Source organism: Spironucleus salmonicida, chromosome 4 (genome assembly GCF_000497125.1).
Source record: "Spironucleus salmonicida strain ATCC 50377 chromosome 4, whole genome shotgun sequence".
Taxonomy (NCBI): Eukaryota; Fornicata; order Diplomonadida; family Hexamitidae; genus Spironucleus; species Spironucleus salmonicida.
The window spans coordinates 962090-987093 of NC_090599.1; the positions used below are offsets into that span (position 1 = coordinate 962090).

The 25004-nt window shown below is 51.8% G+C and overlaps 12 protein-coding genes and 1 pseudogene across 12 annotated transcripts; 7 read left to right on the forward strand and 6 right to left on the reverse strand. All coding sequences in view use genetic code 6, as the record gives it.

Moving 5' to 3' along the window:
• Positions 1-24: 24 nt before the first annotated feature.
• Positions 25-2037, reverse strand: SS50377_24097 (Cysteine-rich membrane protein 2; the record flags this gene model as incomplete). Its single annotated transcript, XM_067907950.1, has 1 exon — positions 25-2037. The coding sequence occupies one exon, from the start codon at positions 2035-2037 to the stop codon at positions 25-27; it is 2013 nt and encodes a 670-aa protein (XP_067764924.1).
• A 622-nt stretch (positions 2038-2659) lies between these two features.
• On the reverse strand, positions 2660-2968 carry SS50377_24098 (uncharacterized protein; the record flags this gene model as incomplete). Its single annotated transcript, XM_067907951.1, has 1 exon — positions 2660-2968. One exon carries the CDS (start codon positions 2966-2968, stop codon positions 2660-2662), a length of 309 nt encoding a protein of 102 aa, XP_067764925.1.
• Positions 2969-3029: 61 nt separating this feature from the next.
• Positions 3030-3656, forward strand: SS50377_24099 (Transmembrane domain-containing protein; the record flags this gene model as incomplete). The annotated part of the gene is made up of 1 exon (XM_067907952.1): positions 3030-3656. The coding sequence occupies one exon, from the start codon at positions 3030-3032 to the stop codon at positions 3654-3656; it is 627 nt and encodes a 208-aa protein (XP_067764926.1).
• Positions 3657-5379: 1723 nt separating this feature from the next.
• Positions 5380-7332, forward strand: SS50377_24100 (Alpha adaptin; the record flags this gene model as incomplete). The annotated part of the gene is made up of 1 exon (XM_067907953.1): positions 5380-7332. The coding sequence occupies one exon, from the start codon at positions 5380-5382 to the stop codon at positions 7330-7332; it is 1953 nt and encodes a 650-aa protein (XP_067764927.1).
• Positions 7333-10083: 2751 nt separating this feature from the next.
• On the forward strand, positions 10084-10983 carry SS50377_24101 (Hypothetical protein; annotated as a pseudogene).
• A 19-nt stretch (positions 10984-11002) lies between these two features.
• SS50377_24102 (uncharacterized protein) lies at positions 11003-11311 on the forward strand (the record flags this gene model as incomplete). Its single annotated transcript, XM_067907954.1, has 1 exon — positions 11003-11311. The coding sequence occupies one exon, from the start codon at positions 11003-11005 to the stop codon at positions 11309-11311; it is 309 nt and encodes a 102-aa protein (XP_067764928.1).
• A 622-nt stretch (positions 11312-11933) lies between these two features.
• On the forward strand, positions 11934-13946 carry SS50377_24103 (Cysteine-rich membrane protein 2; the record flags this gene model as incomplete). Its single annotated transcript, XM_067907955.1, has 1 exon — positions 11934-13946. The coding sequence occupies one exon, from the start codon at positions 11934-11936 to the stop codon at positions 13944-13946; it is 2013 nt and encodes a 670-aa protein (XP_067764929.1).
• Positions 13947-14035: 89 nt separating this feature from the next.
• SS50377_24104 (uncharacterized protein) lies at positions 14036-14857 on the forward strand (the record flags this gene model as incomplete). Its single annotated transcript, XM_067907956.1, has 1 exon — positions 14036-14857. One exon carries the CDS (start codon positions 14036-14038, stop codon positions 14855-14857), a length of 822 nt encoding a protein of 273 aa, XP_067764930.1.
• A 75-nt stretch (positions 14858-14932) lies between these two features.
• On the reverse strand, positions 14933-15523 carry SS50377_24105 (Myb-like DNA-binding domain-containing protein; the record flags this gene model as incomplete). The annotated part of the gene is made up of 1 exon (XM_067907957.1): positions 14933-15523. The coding sequence occupies one exon, from the start codon at positions 15521-15523 to the stop codon at positions 14933-14935; it is 591 nt and encodes a 196-aa protein (XP_067764931.1).
• A 305-nt stretch (positions 15524-15828) lies between these two features.
• Positions 15829-16446, reverse strand: SS50377_24106 (uncharacterized protein; the record flags this gene model as incomplete). Its single annotated transcript, XM_067907958.1, has 1 exon — positions 15829-16446. The coding sequence occupies one exon, from the start codon at positions 16444-16446 to the stop codon at positions 15829-15831; it is 618 nt and encodes a 205-aa protein (XP_067764932.1).
• A 73-nt stretch (positions 16447-16519) lies between these two features.
• Positions 16520-17281, reverse strand: SS50377_24107 (uncharacterized protein; the record flags this gene model as incomplete). Its single annotated transcript, XM_067907959.1, has 1 exon — positions 16520-17281. The coding sequence occupies one exon, from the start codon at positions 17279-17281 to the stop codon at positions 16520-16522; it is 762 nt and encodes a 253-aa protein (XP_067764933.1).
• A 126-nt stretch (positions 17282-17407) lies between these two features.
• Positions 17408-18919, forward strand: SS50377_24108 (Sulfatase; the record flags this gene model as incomplete). Its single annotated transcript, XM_067907960.1, has 1 exon — positions 17408-18919. The coding sequence occupies one exon, from the start codon at positions 17408-17410 to the stop codon at positions 18917-18919; it is 1512 nt and encodes a 503-aa protein (XP_067764934.1).
• A 518-nt stretch (positions 18920-19437) lies between these two features.
• SS50377_24109 (Cysteine-rich membrane protein 2) lies at positions 19438-23013 on the reverse strand (the record flags this gene model as incomplete). Its single annotated transcript, XM_067907961.1, has 1 exon — positions 19438-23013. The coding sequence occupies one exon, from the start codon at positions 23011-23013 to the stop codon at positions 19438-19440; it is 3576 nt and encodes a 1191-aa protein (XP_067764935.1).
• Positions 23014-25004: the final 1991 nt, after the last annotated feature.

Sequence of the window (25004 nt, forward strand, 5' to 3'; positions counted from 1 at the left end):
CCCCTCCCTCAGCACAAATTACCATCACTTCCACGGCTCGCTCTGGCGCTTCCTCGCGCTGCACTTCACCGCGACGACGACGACGACCACCAGCAGGGCCCCGCAGAGCACCGCCAGCGCGATCCCCGCGATCTCCATCCCCGCGCCAGACTTCACCACCGCGCCGTCCCCGGCCCCGTCCGGCAGGCACTCGCCCGCGAAGTTCCGCAGGACGCCGTCCTGGCACTTCCCGCAGTTCCAGCCCTCGTACAGGGCGTCGCACTGGCAGATGTCGTCCTGGCACCGCCCGTGCCCGTCGCACTGCCTGCCCAGCCCGCAGCTGTTGCTGACGCACCTCGCGCCGTCGAAGCGGGCGCCGGTGGGGCATACCTCGCAGTTGGTGCCCCCGTGGCCCGGCAAGCAGTTGCAGAGCCCCAGCTGGCAGTAGCCGTTGCCGTTGCAGTGCGCCTCGCCCAAGCACGTGCTCGCCATGCAGACGCCGGCGTGCAGGTCGTGCCCCGCTGCGCAGCCCTCGCAGTTCCTGCCGGCGAAGTGGCCCGTGCAGACGCACTCGCTTCTGTCGTTGCATTTGCCCCTAAAGCTGCAGAACTTCGCCGAGTCGCCCGCGCAGTCCGGCACGCAGCCCTGTTGGGCATCATAGCGGTAGTTCTCATTGCTGCAATAGCAGGAAAACCCGTCCGCGCCCAGGATGCACACGTCCTGGTACGAATTGCAGTTTCTGCAGCCATCGGCAACGCATTTTCCACTCCCCTTGTCTAGCTTCCCCCCGTCTGGGCAGGTGCACTCAAAAGACTTCCCATCGAACACGCACGCGAAGTCGGGGTGTACAGGAGTGCAGTCTTCCACGCAGGAGCTCTGCGCGCAGCCGGTCTTAGAGGGGTTTATGCGCTGCCCGTCGGGACATTTTTGACACTCGAACTTTCTGGCGGAGTAGGAATACCCGCAAAACTCGTCTTCGGCGCAGCCCACGCAGCTCGGAACGCACTCTTCTCCCAGGAAGCTCGTGCCCTCGGGGCAGTCCTGGCACTCGAACGCGGTCACGCCTGCATTCACCTTGCAGAGCTGTTTGCTTCTGGTGCAGTCGTAGCATATGTTTGCATTCAGGCAAATCTTCTTGTCGTCAGAAAGCTACTCGCCGTACTTGCACACGCACTGTACTTTGTCATCCTGGAAGCCGCACGATATGCTGTTCACGACGATATCGGGGCACTCCGCGTTGGAGCTGCAGAGGGCCTCGTAGCAGAATCCAAACACTTGCATGAAGCCCTTCTGGCACGCCTTGCATCTGGAGCGGTCGCAAATCAGGCAGTTATCGACGTGTGAGCAGCTGGTCGCTGGCCCGCATCCGCCGCTGACGACGGCCATCCCCGGCGCGCAGGCAGCGCAGGCAGTGCTGTCATTGTTTTCGCAGCGCAGGCAGCCGAAAATCATATCGCATGGGGGAGCGGTGATACATACAGTGCTGTCGTCGCTCGGAACGGTGCCGATGGGGCATGCCTAGCAGGCGCCCTCCGGGGTGCAGACTTCGCCCCTTGCCGCGCAAACTTCGCAGGCAGCCTTCTTAAAGCAGTACAGCCGGTCTTCCGAGCTCGGCATGTTGTCTGCGCAGTACCGGCAGGTGGTCGTCGCGGAAAACGAGGTCTCGCTCACCACCTGCACGCAGTGCGTATTCGGCGGACATGTGGTGCACTGCTTTGCCGATATGCATGTCTGCTTGTCGAACGAGGAGATCTGGCCGGAGCTGCAAGGCGTGCACGAGAGTTCGCCGTTCATGCTGGTGCATCTTTCCAGCCTCGTGCAGCTTGCGCATACAGTGTTGTCAAGGCACTGCATCCCGTCTTCGGAGGGCTGCCCGGAGCACTCATTGCACTTAAAGGCTCCACTGGGGTCACAAACGCGCCTGGCGTTGAAGCAGGTTTGGCAGAATGCATTTTAGACGCAGACAGACTAATCTTTGGAAGGAGTAAAGCCATTCTGGCACCGCGTGCACGAGCATGGAGGAATCGTACTTACGCAATTTTGAATATGGCAAGACATTTAAAGAAATGGTAAAATGGGGATATCTTAAACTTAGAAATAAAGCTAGAGTTGTAAAAATAATGTTTCTTGATATTGATTATTATAGAGAAAAAGGATAAAATTAATTTATACAATTGTATAAAAATAAAATGACTATACTAATTAAAAAGTTTATAGTCATGAGAGTTGAGTTTTCTGATTTTCACTTCTTAGTGTCCTCATAATAAATATACATAATACTATTATTTATATAGTAATTAATTTCATAATCACAAAATATAAGTAAAAGTAAATGTTCACTGGTTAATAAATTTCAAAGTATAAGGTCTTCAATATTTATCTTTATTAGGTATATGGTATCATATATAATTTAAACTAACATAGAGTCGTTGAAAATTATTTTGTTTTTGCAATTAAAGTATTTATAATTTTACTTAAATTATTTTAAGAGGAGGTTTACTTCTTTTTAGTAATTATTGTTTTTAACCCTCATAAGTAAACCGCTATGGATAGCATAATTAACCTATCAATATTACCCTTACTAAGATGGAATCATTCTGGCTTATATTTCTGACCTAAATTGATTTAGTGGAATACAAAGATATACATTATATAGTATAATATATTTATATATAATTAATCACTTCTTATGGCTCCTAAGCATAAATGCCCCAGCTGCCACTAACCAACCAATTATTGCTATGACACCAAGACCTGTAAAACGACTCTATAAAACCATCTTACCACCTTGACACATATACTAATCTATAATATCGCCATTTCTACATTCTGAGCAGAGAAGTTCGTGACATTTTAAAACACCACAAAACCTATCAGCATTACAAGGAGATAAATAAAGCTCATGAGATTATAGCGGTGCACAAACTCCAGAATCCAAACAAACCCGGCCAAAACCGCATGATAATGGAATTAATTAGTTACATATCATTGCGAAATTTGTTTTGTTTTCACTACATTGGAAGGGGACAAGCAAGACATCCTTCCAAATAATGGACTTCGCAGTCCGCGTCGACAGCAACGTGTCCCCAGAACCCCAACCCCAGATGGATATCGCACCCCCTCCAGTTCCCAACCCGAACTTCCGCGTCGAGGAGCATCCTAGCATCCCGGAACAGCCTCTCGCATCGAAGCAGAAACCGAAGCGGGCGCGCCCCGGCTTCTTGGCGGACCGCACGCAGGAGAACGAGCAGCTCTTTGGGGATGTGTTCGCGGAGCGCTGGTTCCAGTTCAGCGACAACCTGCCGCTGCGCTCCCAGGGCGCCCAGGTGTACGTGCTGGTGGCGACCATCGCGGCGCTGCTCTTTGCCATCACCGCCCAGCTCGCGGTCCTGACGCTGCCAGCAGGCCCCACGGCCACGATACGGGCGGTGTTCCTGGGTGCTGCCGGGGCGGCCTTCCTCCTCGGGCTGTGCAGGCTCGGCGCGGTGCAGCTGCTGCTCTTCGCCCACTGCAAGATGCTACTCTCGCGCCTCGCCGCCAACGTGTTCCTCGTCCTTGCGGCGCAGGTGCACGGCTTCGACTTCAGCACGCTGGCGGCTGCTTCCCTCGCCGGGAACGCCCTCAACGCGGTCGCCTGCGCACTGGGGGTCGTGAACCTGCGCGTGGTCGGCGTCTGAGGCCCCTTCCAAAATGCGAAGCGCTCTGGCCTGCCTGCTGCCCCACCCTCCGCGCCACGTGGACCTGCCCGGCATCCGCAGGGCGTACCGGGCCCATGCCGCGACGAGTTCCTGCCGACTTCGACCTGCTGGTGCGGGGCCGCGCGAGCGAGGACGGCGAGTACCCGGAGCGCTGACGGACGACCTGGATACGGCCAAGTTCAAGGGCCGCCGCCCCCGGGCACTCCTTGACGCGCGCTTCCGTGCCAGGGCCAGTCCGCTTGCTTAGCTGCTGGGGGCGACCTAAAATGCACCTGCAAGAAGGACGCCAGGGGCCCGAACTGCGAGATCCATTCCGGGAAGGGCAAGACCTGCAACGGATACAAAATCTTAAAATGCGTCGCCTGCACTACCGGGCGCCCTCCCGCATGCGCGTTCTGCGCCGTCGGGTACCGGCTCAACTTTACACAGACCGAGTGCTGCGAGGGCCACTGTACGGACTGCGAAATGCGCGCGCCGGGCATCTGCACTAAATGTGACATTAAATCCGATTTCCCGTTCCTTTTTAACGGAAAATGCGGCAGCTGCGAGTCCGCTATAGAGAATTGCGCGAAGTGCGAGCAGGCTGACTTGTTCAGCGCAGTTTCTTGCGCATCTTGCATGGCTTAGTTTACGGGGGCGACTTGCGAGACTGACTGTGGCCCGGGCATGAGGCAGTTCAACGGAGGCTCCTGCCAAAGTGCGTCCTGTGGCACGCAGCTCGAGTGCAGCGGCAACGGCGTCTGTGCTGGCGGCCTGTCGGGGGACCGAATGTGCTCCTGCGCTGAGAATTTCGTTGGCGTGAACTGCGAGGGCTGCGGCGAGGGCTTCGAGCTCAAAAACGGAGCCTGCGAGGCGGTAAACGGAAGCTTTGGAGCTGGAAAAATAGCTGGAGTGGTAATTGGCGTTGGAATTGGAATTGTGGCCATGGCAGCGATTAGCATATGGTGTCTGCGTAAGAACGGGAGCAGAAAGGCGAGGTTTGTAGACCATGGGCTGATGTAGGGCGAAAACGGGAGCCAGGTGGCGATTGTGGACTGAGCGGAGTAGCGAGTCGAGATAACAGCAGGAAAATGAGAAAACTAACTTATAAGAACACCAGATGAAGTGATATAATGACGATTAGCACATTGAAAAATTTGGTAACTAGAAATTCGGAGGCAGCTCTAGAATCGTGGAGCGAAGTTTTAGTATTCGTTGTATACTAGATTGAACTATAAACCGCGGAGAAACATCAAGTGGCGAAAGCAAACTGATATAACAGTGGATCGAAAGTTGAATTTACAGTACTATTATAGCATTTTCTATTTCTAGGTCGTGGTTTAACGCCGGAAAAGCACCCGAATCTTCGCCGTTGAAAGTCGAAATTTTGCTTTCGCTTCTGCTAATTTCAGTTAGTTTTTCAAGTACAACCGAGGCAATAATGACCCAAATCAACTCCAAGAACCTCAAAAACTTAGATTTCGTGTCAAAGAGAAATTATTGCTTCGAATATTTTGAAGACTATGGAAACTTAATAATTTAAAATTTCTGGTTCATAAATAGGTAAATTAAATCTTTTCGCTACTCAATATCCCAGTACAACTGAGTCCGCTGCCTACAACCGTTTCGCCTAATTCGATTTTTCAAAAAGTTTATTATGTTATATTATATATAATAATATATACTACATCTCATTTTTAATTTCACCACTCCACAATCAAAAATGTCGTCCCAGTTTCGTGGCCTCCGCCATTTTGTCGGCGAAATCCGCGCAGCGATCTCCTACGACGACGAGCTGCAGCGCATCAACGAGGAGAAGCAGAAGATCCGCAACAAATTCTCGGCATCCAACCTCTCCGTCTACGACCTCAAGAAGTACACCCTCAAGATGTTCTACATGGGCATCTTGGGCCACAAGGTCGATTTCGGCCTTGTACCGGTGTCGCAGCTCATGGCATCCAAGGACAAAGAGTCGAAGCTCATCGGCTACCTCACGATGCAGCAGCTGCTCAGAGACCAGCCTGACTTCCTCAGAATGGTCACGCAGACGGTCCTGCACGATCTGAGCTAATCTGACTCCGCTTTCCACATGTGCTTAGCACTCGATTTCATCGCCAACACGGCCGACGCCTCAATGGCCGAAATCGTTGCCCAGCCGATCCTGACGATCATCGAGGACGGCAACAACAACAGCATCCCTACAGTAGTCCGCAAAAAGGCCACACTGGCTCTCCTGCAGCTCTATCTGATCAATACCGAAGCGGTCGAAAACTCTGGCGTCCAGAATCAGCTCGTTAAGCTCGTAGAGGTCAGAAACGTCGGATTCCTCAATTGTCTCATGCACCTCATGGACAACATCGCCAAAACGAACCCTGAAGCCGTCGAATGCGTCAAGCACCGCTGCATTTACCTCATGACCAAAGTTCTGCTCAAACGCGAAGTCTCAGAGGACCACATCTACTATCAAGTACCTTGTCCATGGCTCATTATATCACTTGTAAAGATGCTAATGAAACTGAACTGCACCCTCGGAATCGGCTCTCATAACAACCAGCAACAGGACCAAAAGCAGATGATCGAAGCCGTCATCGAACGCGTCTTTTCTGACACCGCGAAAACAGGCGTTTCCGGCCTCCAGTCAAAAGTTAACATCCACTGGGCAATTTGCGTCGAAATGGCAAATTTGGCAGCTTTCTACAGAAACTTGTTAACTTTCAATATTAATATATAATTTCTTATAGATGTCGTAAAATCAAATTCTACGGCTTCTAACATCAAGTATGCGGCCTTAATTTCGTTGGAACGTCTCTCACTAATTCCACAAATTTAGTCACAACTTGTCGCTTCAATTCAAGACCTGGCGGGTTCCATTCTCACTGAGACCGATTTTTCGGTCAGGCAAAGAGGCGTAATTTTGCTCTGCAACTGTCAAAATTCCGAGAATTCGGCGGCGGTCGTCGCGGCGTTAATTTTCTGCGCGAAATGCGACGCGCCCGAAAATTACAAAGAAGACGCGATTTTGAGGAGTGTCAGAATTTGCTAAAAGGAGTGGAAAGTCGAATTCGTAGTCAATTCTTTGCTGAAATTAATAGTTGCCGGAAACGGCCTAAAAATCAATATTTGGCACGATTTTATCGAGATTGTGGAGCGGAAAATCAGGGAATAGCACTGCGGCCTAGAGGTGTTAAATGAGGTGTTTTAGGCCTGTTTCAGCGCTGGTCAGTTCACGTCAGATAAGACGCTTTTGACGTGTTTTTGTTACATTTTCAAAATGCTTTTCAAAGAAGTTGTGGACAAGAATAACTACATAATGCTCGTTAAGCATAGTTTGGTGAGTTTGTAGGCAAAAGAAACGGAAAATCAATTTGGAATTGCAATTGATGCTTTTATGCTGCTGGTCGCCGCTGGCGACGTGCCGCTCGAAGAACTCGTCTGGTACTGCGGGAGCGAGTTTGCGAACGTCCAGCAGAGCGTCTGCGAGGGCTACGTCCTGATCGCTGGCGGGCAGCAGGAGCTGCTGGCTACGTTGATGTGCGGGGAGGAGGTAGTTGGTGGTGTTAATAGCGTTAATGCTGGGATTAAACTCAATGGGGAAAAGAAAATTGAGGAGAAAATGGAGGAAAAAGAGCCTGTAAAGGTGGCGCAGAGCGTCAATCTGCTCGACGACTTGTTCTGAGGTTTTAATTTTGCGGTGGCGCGTTTCGGTAAGTGGCTGGTGCGGCAGCGGAGTTGAATGCTGTAAATGATGGTATATGGGGGCTATAAGTGAGATTTTGAGCTAGGGCGCAAACGCGATCGGGCGACGAAAATGAAGGGGTTCGCTGCCAAACGTCACATGCAGCAATCTCATGCGTGCAGGCTTCGCAATTATTTTAGGGGTTCGCAGCCTGCGTTTCCGGTGATTTCAGGCTAGCGGCAGGGGCTACTAATTTTGATTGAGTAGGGCCAAATTGTTGTTGATAGGAGGAGTTTACTGGTAAGGTTATTTTTATAATTTGATGTTTCGTTAACAACAATCGCTACAAATTGATTCACATCGTATATAAGAATATATGTATCGCAAATCATGCTATAGCTAAGATTGAGAAATAGAGTTCTCTAATAATTAGCTTCTATTTTAAAGAGTTTCTGGAGTTTATTTTAGGCAGTTTAATTCTTCTAGTGGTAACTGACATATTTTACAGCAAAATAGGGTATGTGAATCTATAATTAAGTAATTCTGTCAAATATTCATCAGTTGAAATTACTTTTATCATTGACTGTGAATACTATATAAATTAGAGCTTAATTTACATTTTATCGCAATCTCACTGCTATCTTAATAAATTTAACAAAGTATAATATAGAGAAAATCTATTTTAATTTTTTTCATATCGGGGTTAATTATTTAGTTATTATTAATTATAATCTGAATTTGGTTTTGGATCTAACAAATTTTATTGATAAAATTGCAATAGTTATGACAATTTTATAAGCATTAACATAAAACTAAGATTTAATTTTATTATTAATAACATTGTATTAACGTAAAGTATTAGGCAATAAGTAGTTTATCTGACTTATTTATTCTTAATTAATAAAATTTATCGATTTATTAACTATACTTTGCATAATTTCAAAGTTTTTAGAAGTTTAATGCAATTATAGCCAAGATTATTAATTTCATACATAAACTATTCGTGTTTTTTGAGTCCAGGTTAGTGAAATTATATGTTACTAAAATCTTAGTTCATGATATGGTTATGCAAACTACTGTTAAAAAGTTAAATTAATAGAAAAATATCAATTTTAGTGATTTGGTATATTTCATTTATACATAGAGTCTTATTGTTTGGATTAAAATCAGCACAGTAAAATAGTATATATTAAAATTAATTTTATACTAATATAATCTTAGTAATATATAGTAGTTTATACCTGATTTGATATGTTTTGGGTATACGTATAAATTTCTTCACACTTTTATAGAGATGTAAACAATTTAAGCTACACTCCTAAAAGAATTTGAACTAATATAAATTCTATTATTATTTAAAAATATAACTTAATGTAAAAAGTAAGTATAAATAGTTTATCATATAAATTTTATAATCTAAGAAATGAATAAGTACATTTCTATATAGCAATTTATTATATATTTTTAATTTAGTTGTTGCTGTAATAGATTATTAACAGAATACGATAATTATCTTAGTTTTCTAATTAAATAGTTATTTCGACATTATAATAAACTATATAAAGTTTAAAAATATTGAATAATTATATACAATTTTAAATAAATTATTCTATCTTTATCTAATTTAAGTGTTAATTAAACCAATAAATCTAAAAATTATTGATAAAATAACTTTTTATTAGATATTAATCAGTTTATCTATAAAAAATTTAAAAATAATATTTTTATTTATAACTATAAATCCACTTAAAACGTTTCTTATTGTCAGTTTTATATAATATGATAATTATGATAGTTGAACTTTAATGCTTAAACGAGAAAATCTCAATATAATATTAATTATGAAACATCTGATGAGCCCTACAACTTCGAAACTGATATCATCATAAAGTTAAATATTTTTGTAATAATTTATTTTAAAATTAGTAAAAATGTCCGGAACCTGTGATTTAAACTTATCAAATTATGATTGCAATAATAATTATTCTTGCGCTTCACCTAATGCGATAGATCCGTGTATACCATGTACAATAATGCCTGAAGGATTTTATTGTAAAATTTCAAGAAATGGAAATGTACAAAACTGCAGAAACTCCAATCCCGATTAATGCACATTATGCCTAGATTTCTACTTGCTAGATGACACCAAGCTGAACTGCTTTCCCAACTTCTGCTCAACCTACGTGAGCCAGTGCGCGAACGGCCAGGTCTGCCCGGCAAACGCGATCGACAGGTCCAACTGCCAGGCCTGCACACGAAACCAGACCACGCCCTGCAAGTGCGGGAAAAAGGCCGACTGCTCGATCTGCGACGGCAGCGGGAAGCAGTGCGGGGCCTGCCTGAAGGGCTTCGTGCTGGACGACGGGAACTGCGTGCTGGAGAACAACATCTGCAACCAGTTCCGGCAGAGCATCCTGTGCGATGACGGCTCCTACTGCAACGGGGACTTCGGGGACACGTGAGAGCTCTGCGCTAAGCTCCAGCTCAACCAGTCCTGCAAGTGCGCGAACGGCGAGGTCAAGAACTGCGTCAAGTGCGGTGCCGATGGCTGCTCGGAGTGCCTGGATAAGTACGCGGTGCAGTTCGGCCGGTGCCAGCTGAACACCTGCGGGCAGATCCAGAACACGCTGAACTGCGCCTTCAACCACCTCTGCAAGGACGGCTCCTCCCCGAACCAGGTCTGCATCGCGTGCGACTAGACCCAGCGCGGGCAGCGGCAAGGCGCCCAGCACCTCCGCCAGCTCCCACACGTCAAGGAGTGCCCGGGGGCGGCGGCCCTTGAACTTGGCCGTATCCAGGTCGTCCGTCAGCGCTCCGGGTACTCGCCGTCCTCGCTCGCGCGGCCCCGCACCAGCAGGTCGAAGTCGGCAGGAACTCGTCGCGGCATGGGCCCGGTACGCCCTGCGGATGCCGGGCAGGTCCACGTGGCGCGGAGGGTGGGGCAGCAGGCAGGCCAGAGCGCTTCGCATTTTGGAAGGGGCCTCAGACGCCGACCACGCGCAGGTTCACGACCCCCAGTGCGCAGGCGACCGCGTTGAGGGCGTTCCCGGCGAGGGAAGCAGCCGCCAGCGTGCTGAAGTCGAAGCCGTGCACCTGCGCCGCAAGGACGAGGAACACGTTGGCGGCGAGGCGCGAGAGTAGCATCTTGCAGTGGGCGAAGAGCAGCAGCTGCACCGCGCCGAGCCTGCACAGCCCGAGGAGGAAGGCCGCCCCGGCAGCACCCAGGAACACCGCCCGTATCGTGGCCGTGGGGCCTGCTGGCAGCGTCAGGACCGCGAGCTGGGCGGTGATGGCAAAGAGCAGCGCCGCGATGGTCGCCACCAGCACGTACACCTGGGCGCCCTGGGAGCGCAGCGGCAGGTTGTCGCTGAACTGGAACCAGCGCTCCGCGAACACATCCCCAAAGAGCTGCTCGTTCTCCTGCGTGCGGTCCGCCAAGAAGCCGGGGCGCGCCCGCTTCGGTTTCTGCTTCGATGCGAGAGGCTGTTCCGGGATGCTAGGATGCTCCTCGACGCGGAAGTTCGGGTTGGGAACTGGAGGGGGTGCGATATCCATCTGGGGTTGGGGTTCTGGGGACACGTTGCTGTCGACGCGGACTGCGAAGTCCATTATTTGGAAGGATGTCTTGCTTGTCCCCTTCCAATGTAGTGAAAACAAAACAAATTTCGCAATGATATGTAACTAATTAATTCCATTATCATGCGGTTTTGGCCGGGTTTGTTTGGATTCTGGAGTTTGTGCACCGCTATAATCTCATGAGCTTTATTTATCTCCTTGTAATGCTGATAGGTTTTGTGGTGTTTTAAAATGTCACGAACTTCTCTGCTCAGAATGTAGAAATGGCGATATTATAGATTAGTATATGTGTCAAGGTGGTAAGATGGTTTTATAGAGTCGTTTTATAGGTCTTGGTGTCATAGCAATAATTGGTTGGTTAGTGACAGCTGGGGCATTTATGCTTAGGAGCCATAAGAAGTGATTAATTATATATAAATATATTATACTATATAATGTATATCTTTGTATTCGACTAAATCAATTTAGGTCAGAAATATAAGCCAGAATGATTCCATCTTAGTAAGGGTAATATTGATAGGTTAATTATGCTATCCATAGCGGTTTACTTATGAGGGTTAAAAACAATAATTACTAAAAAGAAGTAAACCTCCTCTTAAAATAATTTAAGTAAAATTATAAATACTTTAATTGCAAAAACAAAATAATTTTCAACGACTCTATGTTAGTTTAAATTATATATGATACCATATACCTAATAAAGATAAATATTGAAGACCTTATACTTTGAAATTTATTAACCAGTGAACATTTACTTTTACTTATATTTTGTGATTATGAAATTAATTACTATATAAATAATAGTATTATGTATATTTATTATGAGGACACTAAGAAGTGAAAATCAGAAAACTCAACTCTCATGACTATAAACTTTTTAATTAGTATAGTCATTTTATTTTTATACAATTGTATAAATTAATTTTATCCTTTTTCTCTATAATAATCAATATTAAGAAACATTATTTTTACAACTCTAGCTTTATTTCTAAGTTTAAGATATCCCCATTTTACCATTTCTTTAAATGTCTTGCCATATTCAAAATTGCGTAAGTACGATTCCTCCATGCTCGTGCACGCGGTGCCAGAATGGCTTTACTCCTTCCAAAGATTAGTCTGTCTGCGTCTAAAATGCATTCTGCCAAACCTGCTTCAACGCCAGGCGCGTTTGTGACCCCAGTGGAGCCTTTAAGTGCAATGAGTGCTCCGGGCAGCCCTCCGAAGACGGGATGCAGTGCCTTGACAACACTGTATGCGCAAGCTGCACGAGGCTGGAAAGATGCACCAGCATGAACGGCGAACTCTCGTGCACGCCTTGCAGCTCCGGCCAGATCTCCTCGTTCGACAAGCAGACATGCATATCGGCAAAGCAGTGCACCACATGTCCGCCGAATACGCACTGCGTGCAGGTGGTGAGCGAGACCTCGTTTTCCGCGACGACCACCTGCCGGTACTGCGCAGACAACATGCCGAGCTCGGAAGACCGGCTGTACTGCTTTAAGAAGGCTGCCTGCGAAGTTTGCGCGGCAAGGGGCGAAGTCTGCACCCCGGAGGGCGCCTGCTAGGCATGCCCCATCGGCACCGTTCCGAGCGACGACAGCACTGTATGTATCACCGCTCCCCCATGCGATATGATTTTCGGCTGCCTGCGCTGCGAAAACAATGACAGCACTGCCTGCGCTGCCTGCGCGCCGGGGATGGCCGTCGTCAGCGGCGGATGCGGGCCAGCGACCAGCTGCTCACACGTCGATAACTGCCTGATTTGCGAAGGTTACAACTGCGAGGTGTGCCAGAAGGGCTTCAAAAGCGAGTATGGACGCTGCTACTAAATCCTCTGTGACTCCAGCGAAGAGTGCCCCGACATCGTCGTGAACAGCATATCGTGCAGCATCAGTGAGGGTAAATTCCAGTGCGTGTGCAAGTACGGCGAGTGGCTTTCTGACGACAAGAAGATTTGCCTGAATAAGGACATCTGCTACGACTGCACCAGAAGCAAACAGCTCTGCAAGGTGAATGCAGGCGTGACCGCGTTCGAGTGCCAGGACTGCCCCGAGGGCACGAGCTTCCTGGGAGAAGAGTGCGTTCCGAGCTGCGTGGGCTGCGCCGAAGACGAGTTTTGCGGGTATTCCTACTCCGCCAGAAAGTTCGAGTGTCAAAAATGTCCCGACGGGCAGCGCATAAACCCCTCTAAGACCGGCTGCGCGCAGAGCTCCTGCGTGGAAGACTGCACTCCTGTACACCCCGACTTCGCGTGCGTGTTCGATGGGAAGTCTTTTGAGTGCACCTGCCCAGACGGGGGGAAGCTAGACAGGGGGAGTGGAAAATGCGTTGCCGATGGCTGCAGAAACTGCAATTCGTACCAGGACGTGTGCATCCTGGGCGCGGACGGGTTTTCCTGCTATTGCAGCAATGAGAACTACCGCTATGATGCCCAACAGGGCTGCGTGCCGGACTGCGCGGGCGACTCGGCGAAGTTCTGCAGCTTTAGGGGCAAATGCAACGACAGAAGCGAGTGCGTCTGCACGGGCCACTTCGCCGGCAGGAACTGCGAGGGCTGCGCAGCGGGGCACGACCTGCACGCCGGCGTCTGCATGGCGAGCACGTGCTTGGGCGAGGCGCACTGCAACGGCAACGGCTACTGCCAGCTGGGGCTCTGCAACTGCTTGCCGGGCCACGGGGGCACCAACTGCGAGGTATGCCCCACCGGCGCCCGCTTCGACGGCGCGAGGTGCGTCAGCAACAGCTGCGGGCTGGGCAGGCAGTGCGACGGGCACGGGCGGTGCCAGGACGACATCTGCCAGTGCGACGCCCTGTACGAGGGCTGGAACTGCGGGAAGTGCCAGGACGGCGTCCTGCGGAACTTCGCGGGCGAGTGCCTGCCGGACGGGGCCGGGGACGGCGCGGTGGTGAAGTCTGGCGCGGGGATGGAGATCGCGGGGATCTCGCTGGCGGTGCTCTGCGGGGCCCTGCTGGTGGTCGTCGTCGTCGTCGCGGTGAAGTGCAGCGCGAGGAAGCGCCAGAGCGAGCCGTGGAAGTGATGGTAATTTGTGCTGAGGGAGGGGTTTCTTTCTGGGGTTGTGGAATATAATACGATTGCGAACAACGCGACTAATTGGCGTTTCCACAAATGGCATTCGTCTCGCTGCTCGACAGCTCGGACTCCGAGGTGTACATCCAGGAGCTGTCGCGCAACGTGTCCTACCTCGAAGAGCAGGACTGCATCCGGCGCATGCGGCGGCTGCGCCAGCTCGAGGCGCTCCTCCAGCAGGTCGACGCCGAGCTAGCGGTTTACCTCCCAAGGTTCGAGGAGGACTGGGAGACGTGCTCGATTGTCTTCAACGACATGGTGTCCGACGCCGCCATCCAGTCAGAGACCGAGAGGCGCGTCCGGGACTGCGAGGAGATCCTCGCGATCCAGCAGATGATCAACGTGCAGCCGGCCTCGCGCGGCAAACCCGTCGCCTTCCAGCTAGAGCGCTCCGTGCAGATTCCGAAGCAGAAGCCCCAGAGCGTGCTCTTCAGCGGCTTCAAGATCAGCCTGCAGGAGGTGGAGCTCGCGCATTCTACCGCGAAAACGCAGTCCGCGCGAAGGCAGCAGCAGCTCACCGACAGACTGTACCCGGTCCACACGGAGCGCACGCAGCCCGCCGCCAGGCAGGTCCCGGCGCCGCCGCCTGTTCTCCGGCCGCGCGCCCCCGCGGGTATCCTGAGCAACCCGCCGTCCCCGTACAAGGACCTGAAGGCGATCATGGACGCGGGACCGGTGTCCCCGGGGCGGCACGCGCAGACGCTGCAGGACATCCGCGTGTAGGCCCACCGCGCTGGGGGCCGGCGGCAGAGCGTCCTGCGGTACCAGGCCCAGCTCGCCCAGACGGTCGGCGGCGCTGCCCCGAGCCACCCTCCGGCAGAGGCGAGCCCGTACAGCAAGCGGCTCGAGGGGCGGAAGTGAGCCAGGTTCGCCGCCACTGTGTCCTGGGCCTCCCGGAGAGGCTAAAGATTGGCACCAGCCGAATTGCAAAACCGCTCACTCGGGCAGGCACTCGCGTCCGATCAGCCGCTGGCGCACCAGCCCCTTGCCGATGGCCTGCAGGCGGTACCGCACCTGGACGTCCGTGCGGCCCTGCACCTTGTCCGCGATCAGCCGCCACCTGCGCGGCGGGGACCCGGCGATCGCCGCCACGAGCTGGGCGTCCTCCGCGGGGCTCCACTTGCCCTTGCGGATCGCGGGGTTCGCCACGCGGGCCCAGCGCTGGTTGCACTGCGCGGGGGACCGCACCGGCGCGCCCGGGACCTGCCGGTGGATCTCCCGCGCGATGTGCGGCCAGGTGCCGCGCTCCGGGCACGCCGCGAGCCGCCGCAGCAGGCTGTCCTCCTCGGGCGCCCACTCGCTCTGCGCGCGGTGGGGGCGGCGGGGGCGGTCGGACGCCTCGGACACCTCGGAGGCCGCGAAGCTGGAGGACACCTCCGCGCGGGCCGAGGGCGTGGCGCTCAGCGTGCCGGTCTCGAAGTCCGCGGGCGTGAACAGCAGGGGCACCGAGTACTCCTGGCCGAGGTCGAGGTCGAGGCCGAAGGAGAGGCCCGCGAAGGAGATCTTGGAGGGCTAGTCGAAGTTCATTGTGGAGTGGGGCGGGCGGCCCGAGTGCGGTTTCTGCTTACCACTCCCCGTTTTTTCTGCGGCCCGAGTAGAGCGGTGAGTAGAGGGGAGCGTATAGAATAAGGAGTGGTTAGGCAGTTGATATCATAGTAACACTGCTAAAAATAGAAATGCTGATACTCATAGATGCATGCAGGAATGTATTATTACTAAATATAATATTTAATGCAACGTTAAAAATATCGTAGCATATTACTAGTTGCATTTTCTAATAAATACCAAGCACCAATCTATTTATACAGAATATAGTCAACATTGCGTATTCCTCAGTTAACTGAACGAACCTAGCGTATATGGTTGGCATGTATCTATTGGCTGTGCGACTCTGCAAACCAACTAAAGATTGCCAGCTATTTGGTAGGATTCTATCTAGCAGCTATGGATTTTGACGGAAAGCCTGAGCCAGCACCCTCGCTGGCATGACTCCTCACCCAGCTCCCGGCCGCCAGCTCCATAACCGCAAGAGCGCTTTGCGGGACCGGGCATACGAACAGGGTATAACCGGGTGCCAGCATAGCAAGCAGCCGCATATTCCGAAGCCACCCAGCGCAATCCCCTAGCCTGGCCAAAGCACGGAAACACGTAACTATGGGCCAGCTGCACACCAGCATGGGGAAATAGAGTTTCCGTTGGTGGAATTTTGCTACCTCCGGCGCGGCCAGAGAAGGTAATTCTTCCCTCCGACTCGCATGCCGGCCAAAGGCACCGCGGCGGGACCCTCGGCTTGGCGCAGCGGCATAGGGAACGGAACTTGGACGGGAAACCTCAAGATAATCACCAGCCAGCTGGCATCGGGCACTTTGCATGCGGGTCTGCCTGGTTTGCATGGCAACCATCCAGCGCTCCGCTCTAGCCCGCCGCCGGGTCTACACCCTACGCTCCATAATATGCATGCGGCGCTGTCTGTGCTGGTGCTCTATGCCGTCTTCACCTCCCTCATCGCAGGGCTGAAGTGCTTCATGCTAGGGCCAGCCGAGAACCAGCAGTCTCACAGCGGGCGCTTTTCCTGCTGGCGTCCGTGCTCGCCGCGCTCCAGTTGCTTGGCGCCAAGGCGAAGGTCGCCAGAGCCGTCCCGACGTGCGTGGTGCTCTACCTCGCGGTGCTCTTCATGGTGGTCTGCATCTACGACACCGAGCTGGGGCGCGAGATGCAGGGCATCGCCAGCTTCTCGCTGTTCAAGAGCTACATCCTCGGCGTGCCGACCCTGTTCCCCAGCACGCTGCTAGTCGCGGGCGAGAAGACCTCCTCCAACACGCTCGCCACGCTTCTGCTGGCCATCGGAAGGGACATCATCCACTGGGTGCTGCTGTCGTCGATCGTCATCGGCTCGGTCGGGCTGGCGCTCCTGCTGGTGCTGATCGGACGGAAGCACATAGTATCCTCGTTTCTGGTCCGGCCAGCTGCCCCGCACAACTTTGTGCTGCAGGCCGTCAGCGCCGGGCTCGGGAGCGAGATGGACATGCAGACCGCCAAGATATCCTCGGCAACGCGGAGAGTCCGACGGGCGGCCGGCCCTGTTGGGGCCCTGCTCTCCCTCGTAGCGGTCGCACTATTCGCCTCCTTCATCGCCTTCCCCTACGGGCAGCTGGCCGAGGCGGCGCCAGGGCACTGGAACATGCTCAAGTCGCTGACGCGCTACCACCTGCCGGAGGCGAGGCTGCAGGCGTTGATCCGGGACGAGCGCCAGAGCGTTGAGCTGCCGCCGGGCCTGTTCTACATCGACAACCGCGACAGCGTCCAGTTCCCGTTCGTGGTGGGGGACGAGGCGAGCTACTGCCAGTTCAACCAGTGCGAGGCCCGGCGCCCCAAGGCAGGGAGCAGCCGGGAGAGATGCCGAACGTCTACATGGTCATCATCGAGTCCCTGTCGGCAGTCCCCCTGCTGGTCGCGAACAACACCTTCTCCGAAACGCTTATGCCCACGCTGCACGGCCTCCAGCAGAGCGGGACGACAGAGCTCACGCTCTCCACGCTGTCGCTGCCCACGATCAACGGCTGGTACGCACTTATGACCGGCGAGCTCCCCCTGCAGTACGGCGCGGCAATGACGCAGCTGCGGAACCACGCGCACGACTCGCTGACGGGCATGTTCAGGCGGATGGCCTACTCCACCCACTACACGTCCCCGTCGCCCCCGGAGTTCGACGGCAAGCAGAACATTCTGTACAGCCACTTCGACACGGCGCAGTACTACTTCCCCCGGAAGGGGTACCTGCCCGACCTGCCGCCGCCCAACTCGTGGGTGTGCGACCGTATCACCACCCGCCAGTTCATCGACCAGATGTCGGTTGCGGCGCGGCCGGCCTTCGGGGTCGTGATGACGGTGGACACGCACACCCCATTCACGGGCTACGACCAGCCGAAGTTCTACGACAACGCCATCGAGAATGACTACCAGCGCGTCGCGAACTACGCGGACCGGCAGCTGGGCGACCTCGTGGTCCACCTGCGCCTAAACGACCCCCACTCCCTGCTGGTGGTGGTGGGCGACCATGGGCCCCGGGAGCGGCCCGTGATCTCGGAGTTCCCCCAGTGGGACGGCGACTGCGCGCGGCGGGTGTTCAGCGACGCGTACTTCACCACCACCGGCGTCGTGGCCTACCTGGGGCAGGACGAGCGGCTCAGGGCGGAGTTCAACCAGGGGAGGACGCACACGCGGGCCATCGACACGAACGCCTTCGTGCACGACATCGTGTGGCGGCTGAGCCGGTTCGGCGGGAAGCGGTACATCTCCAACCGGGTCCCGCAGAGCGTCTCCTTCACGCCGCGCATCATCGAGGTCAGACAGGAGCAGCAGATATTCAGGGGCTACCTCCGCGAACAAACCTCCTTCGTGGACTTCAACGAGACCATCACCTGCTAGTTCGCCAGCGCACCGAGGCCTGCGCTGAGCTACCGGGGAAAGATCCAGCTGCACAATGCCGTCTCCGCCAAGAACCGCCAGTGGCACGCCGACTTCGACTGCGCCGCCGAGCGGTGCGCTTTCCCCGTCGCGGAGGCAAACTTCGAGAACGAGTCGGGCGTGTTTTGGATTGGCTTCGTGCTGGCCCCCGTCGTGGTGGGCCTGCTTGCGTTCTGTGTGAGCCTGGTCGTGCAAAGGCGCCTCAAGGCGGGCAAATCATCCAGGCGCTGCGAGGCGCTAGAGTAGCGGTGTCCCCACTTACCAGCAGCGCTGCCGTATAGTTAGTGGAGGACGTGGTTAGTCTTTGTAAACAACCATTACCGGACCTAAGCTGGGCGCAAACAAGCACGGCCGCGTCTTTTATTGCTAGGAAGTGGCGATATTGGGTTCGCCAACTTACCATTCGGAACTGAGGCGCGCAGGCAAACGCTATTGCCGCAGCAGGCGAGAGACTGAGCATTTTAGATTCTATATTTTACAGTTGTACAGAGCACCGGCGTTTCCGAACTTTCGAAATTTTCCACTCCTCTGATTAGCAGCGCCTCTTTGTCACGAAATTGTGCAATTTGAGGGTCTCGCAGCCGTTATAGCATTCGCAAAGTTTAGCATGCAACTGACATAACGATATATCCGGAAGCGAAAGCAAAATTTCGACTTTCAACGGCGAAGATTCGGGTGCTTTTCCGGCGTTAAACCACGACCTAGAAATAGAAAATGCTATAATAGTACTGTAAATTCAAGTTTAGATATATTGTTATATCAGTTTGCTTTCGCCACTTGATGTTTCTCCGCGGTTTATAGTTCCATCTAGTATACAACGAATACTAAAACTTCGCTCCACGATTCTAGAGCTGCCTCCGAATTTCTAGTTACCAAATTTTTCAATGTGCTAATCGTCATTATATCACTTCATCTGGTGTTCTTATAAGTTAGTTTTCTCATTTTCCTGCTGTTATCTCGACTCGCTACTCCGCTCAGTCCACAATCGCCACCTGGCTCCCGTTTTCGCCCTACATCAGCCCCTGGTCTACAAACCTCGCCTTCCTGCTCCCGTTCTTACGCAGACACCATATGCTAATCGCTGCCATGGCCACAATTCCAATTCCAACGCCAATTACCACTCCAGCTATTTTTCCAGCTCCAAAGCTTCCGTTTACCGCCTCGCAGGCTCCGTTTTTGAGCTCGAAGCCCTCGCCGCAGCCCTCGCAGTTCACGCCAACGAAATTCTCAGCGCAGGAGCACATTCGGTCTCCCGACAGGCCGCCAGCACAGACGCCGTTGCCGCTGCACTCGAGCTGCGTGCCACAGGACGCACTTTGGCAGGAGCCTCCGTTGAACTGCCTCATGCCCGGGCCACAGTCAGTCTCGCAAGTCGCCCCCGTAAACTAAGCCATGCAAGATGCGCAAGAAACTGCGCTGAACAAGTCAGCCTGCTCGCACTTCGCGCAATTCTCTATAGCGGACTCGCAGCTGCCGCATTTTCCGTTAAAAAGGAACGGGAAATCGGATTTAATGTCACATTTAGTGCAGATGCCCGGCGCGCGCATTTCGCAGTCCGTACAGTGGCCCTCGCAGCACTCGGTCTGTGTAAAGTTGAGCCGGTACCCGACGGCGCAGAACGCGCATGCGGGAGGGCGCCCGGTAGTGCAGGCGACGCATTTTAAGATTTTGTATCCGTTGCAGGTCTTGCCCTTCCCGGAATGGATCTCGCAGTTCGGGCCACTGGCGTCCTTCTTGCAGGTGCATTTTAGGTCGCCCCCAGCAGCTAAGCAAGCGGACTGGCCCTGGCACGGAAGCGCCGAAAGGCAGGAAATCGGCTGGCAGCCGGAGACGCCGTACTGGACGGTCCCTAGCGCGCAGGTGTCCGTGCAGGAGGCGCCCGTGAACCCCACGGCACACTTTGCGCACGCGAGCGGGGAGGCGGCGGCACACTCGGCGCAGTTCGGGAACTTTTGCGCGCAGCTGACACAGGTGCTGCTTTCCAGCGAAAAGCTGCCGTAGCAGGACGTGCAGACCTGCTTGCTTGCGGTGCAGGTTTTGCATGGCTCTGCGCAGTTGTTCTCGCAGTTAATTCCACTATAATTTTTGGCGCAGCTGCAGGACTTATTCCCAGAAGCGTCCTGCGCGCAGGTTCCACTCCCGGAGCAGCCGGTTTCGCACGTTTCAGGCTGGCAGTGCTCTTACAGGTACTGCACGAAGCCGGGCTCGCAGGATTTTTCGCAGCTCTGGCCCGTGAACGGAGGCTTGCAGCGCGCGCAGAAGAAGCTCGCAGGCGCGCCGGAGCACCCCGAGGCGCAGTTCGGCAGCGCCTCAGCGCACGTTTTGGGGGCGCAGAGCCCCCCTTTCGGCGTGTAGTCCAAATCGCAATCCTGGCACGCTCCGTGGTCGTGGAGCGTGCACAGCTGGCAGTTCGCTACGTCGCACCGCGGCCGCAGCTCGCAATTCGTGCCCCCCACGCCGCGTACGCACTCGCAGGCCATGTTGCTGCCCTTCGGAACGCAAGCGCCCTCCCCTGTGCAGGGCGCGTGCTCCTTGCACGTCGCCGGCTGGCAGAAGCGCCCGTTGAACTGGCGCTCCCCGGGGGCGCATTTGAGGTCGCACTGCGCGCCAGTGAACGGGGCGGCGCACGCTTCGCAGGTCACTTTGTTCAGAAAGCCCAGCTAGCTGCAGAGCTAGCACTGCGCGTAAACCTCCGTGCACGTTTTGCAGGCGCCGCCGTCGTAAAACGGCTTCGCGCTGCCCTTGTCGCAGCCGAAGCAGACATCCGGGGCATTGCTCTCGCAGCCGCGGCAGCCGCGCGCGCAGCACTGCAGCGCGTCGCTCGACAGGCTCGCGCCCATGAAGCACTCGGCGCACGTCAGCCCGCTGGTGCATTTCGTGCAGTTTTTGATCTCGGGGCCGCTGCCGCACCTTTTGCCAGCGCGCAGCGTCCCGCAGTCGGGGCCAGCCGTGGTGCTACTGCACTGGCAGAGGAAGTCGCTTCCAGCTAGCTGGCAGGTGCCGTTCCCGTTGCACGGAACCGCAGTCTCGCAGGAGGCGCTTTGGCAGAACTCGGTCTTGTAACGCAGCTGCCCCGCGGGGCACTCCCAGTCGCACGATGCGCCGGTGAAGCCGTCCGCGCACGCCACGCACTTGATGTGCAGGTCCGGGAGTTGCTGCGCGCAGCCGATGCAGTTTGGCACCTGGCTGCAGGCAACACACTTCATGTCTACCAAATATTTCTGGTCAGGGCAGCTGGTACAGTTGGCAGGGGTGCTTTCGACGCAGCTCGCGCAGCTCTAGTCGCAGCGGAACTCGCAGCTCCGCCCCGCGAAGCCATGCTTGCAGCCGCAGACGTTATTCCCAACCTCGTCGACCGCGCAGGTTCCATTCCCGGAGCAGGGTAAATTCGTCGCGCACGAGATGTTCCCACACGCGTCCTCCCCGAACTGCACGTAGCCGTTCTCGCAGCGCGCCTTGCAGTCCTTCCCCGTGAATTCTTGTCCGCAAATAGTGCAGCTGAACGCCGGAAACTCACCATCGCAAATCTCGCAATTTTTAATCAAATCCTCACACTCCATTTCCGCACAGCCGGGCCCAACCAGCTTGAAATTCGGCCTGCAAACGCCGCAAACGCCTTCCGAAGCGCAGGACTCGCAGTTTTCGACCTCGCAAGCCGGCCCGTTCAGCTCGCAATTCGCGCCCGCGAAGCCCGCCTCGCAGGTGCAGATCTGCCCTCCTGACGCCTCAACGCAGCTGCCGCGGCCGCTGCATTTTGATGGCTATTAGCACGTCGCCGGCGCGCAGAAATCGACGTTGAACTGCGCGTAGCCCGGGCCGCACTCGGCGTCGCAGGACGCGCCCCGGAGGCGGTCGCGGCAGCGCGTGCAGCGCGCGGGGCCGTTCCCGGGCTGCGCGCACAGCAGGCAGCCGTCGATCGCGTCCGCGCAGGCGATGCAGGCGCTGTTTTTGAGCACCGGCCGCTCCGAATCCGCGTCGCAGGCGGTGCAGAGAGAGGGCGGGAATGGCGTTGCAGCCGAAAAGTCGCCCTGCGTGGCCGCGCAGGTCTTGCAGCTGTTGTTGCAGCAGCCGGATGCTGGATTTGCGCTTTGCGTTCCCGGAATGCAGTCCGCGCAGCCTGTGCTGCTGCATTTGGCGCAGACGGGGACGATTCCGCCCTTGCATCTGAGGCCCAGCACGCGCCGGTCGCAGTTCGGGCCTGTAAAGTGCCGTGCAGCGGATTTGTCCGCGCGGCAGATGCAGGAAATGTCGCCGTTTGCGTCCGGAACGCTCGGCTCGCCGTACTTTCCGCCGGAGCAGGCGAGCTTGAGGTCTTTCAGGTACGGGAAGGCTACCGAGAACGGCTGGCAGTTGCTTTCGTTCAGCTGCACCATTTCCGGGCCGCAGTCTCGCTCGCACGTCGCACCCGTGAAGGGCGCTTTGCAGGTTATGCAGGCGATCGTTGTTGGGGTTGCCTGGGTGCAGGTACGGCAGTTGGGTATAACTTCCTAGCAGGCGACGCAGGTTCCCGCGTTGTTGAGGGGTTTAAGGGATGTGGGGTCGCAGGTCATTTTTAAATTGAGAATCTGGGAAATTAGAGGTTTTAAGTTATGAATGATATGAATTTTAGGTTTTATTTTGGAAAGGTCAGATGTTGTAAATGTGGAAAATTGTGGTTTTACTCTAAGAATGGCTAGGTGGTGGAGAATAGGTTTAATTAGAAAGTAATTGTCGCGGATAATTTTAATTGTAATTTTTTATGAAAGAATATCTAATTAAATATCTTAAAATACTTAAAAATGTGTAATCCTCGAGAGAAAGAATCTTGCTAAGAATTTATTTAAAATAAAATATTGCATATTGCATTATTATATAAATAAAACACAAACTAAATTAGTTTTTTAATTGTAATAATGGTAAATATGTAATGTTAACATATAATGTGTTTTAAATACAATAAATTTTATTATTGGTGTTATGGCAAATTGGTTTATACAAGATATATTTTGTTTTAAAAATTGAGTTATAAGTAATTATTATTCTGTAATAATTATATTGCAAAAATTGATTATATAGTTCAATAGGTAACGTTGTGTAAAAATATTGATATGTCTTATATTGAGAAAATAGATAAACTATATATAGTATCTTACTTACTTTAGAAGTATATGCTATTATTTTATTAGCATTGCTGATGTTTAATTCAGCGATATCTAATGTAAATCGTCTCTTTAGGTGATGAAGCAAGATAGCGTGCTTAATAATATTTAGTAAACATTTTACTGCAATTATTTCATCTAAAATAGGCCTCCTAGCGCGCTATAAGTTAATTTTTACGTTTACCTTATTAAACTAACCAGCAAGTTGATACTATATGGCCTTTAGGAGCAAATTTTATAATAAATAAAGTCTATGCAAAAATAGTGATAATAATAAATTATTATCTAAATGCAGTTTTGATTTTAATAAAGTAAATAATCCAGAATGTACCTCTTAATGGATCTAGAAATACAGATCTCTGGCAGGCATCGACAATAATTGGAAGTAATTTCATGCGGATGGTATTGGCTAAGAATCTGCAATTAGTATTAGCTATAGTTTCTTTATGAACTATTGAAATATCCCGTGTGTAATGAACACTTTACACTCGGTAAATTTTGTGTTTATTTTGAGATATATAAATAGAAACACCATTACTAGACTCTAGATTCATATTCTGTAGATGCTCAGGTCTTTGAATCTACTGAACACTTAAAAGTATGGCTATCTAGATTTAATAATTTCGAAGTTAATATAGTCAATAGAAATAAACCCTATGATGAGAATATGCGTAAAGAATTCTAATATTTACATTTGATCGCTGCATGAATATAATACGATTGAATCTTCATTTAACCTACACCACTAAAGATTTATATTATATCGTATTAGGCAATATTTCTTAAATAAAAGACCTAAGATATTTAATACAATATATTGATCTAGCCCAGAATATACTTCGTACTTATAAGTATAATAATTATTATGGTTTTGAAATATATAAGGCACTGATTTTTGGATTTAAATAAAGTATACGAAAAAGATGTCAACAATATAAATTGCCCAATAGAAGTAAGTACTTGACTGGTTAACACTCTTAAAAATAAAAATTTAACATATACTCATTATTAGCTGCTTTTATGATTTTAAGCAATCCAATAGAAACTATGAGAGTAATATCTATTTAGCTTTACAAAACAAGGCCTACCTATTTTAAAATGGGATACATTGCTTCATGAACTGTGATCTTTTATACATGCTAATTAATAAGGATAAATTTACTTAATTCTCACAGTGAATTATTACCGAAAATAATAAAACTAGATTTATACTAAGCTAAATTTTCGCTTTTGATAGGTCCTTATTGATTCAGATATCCTGATCAGCTATGAATCAATAATTTATAACGAATACAGTAATTATGCACAAATAACTAACGGTGATAACATTTTATACACTAAGCACCACCTTTCTTGATTGGCCTAAATTTGTCATATTTAGTCCAGGTCTATTTATGCTGTAA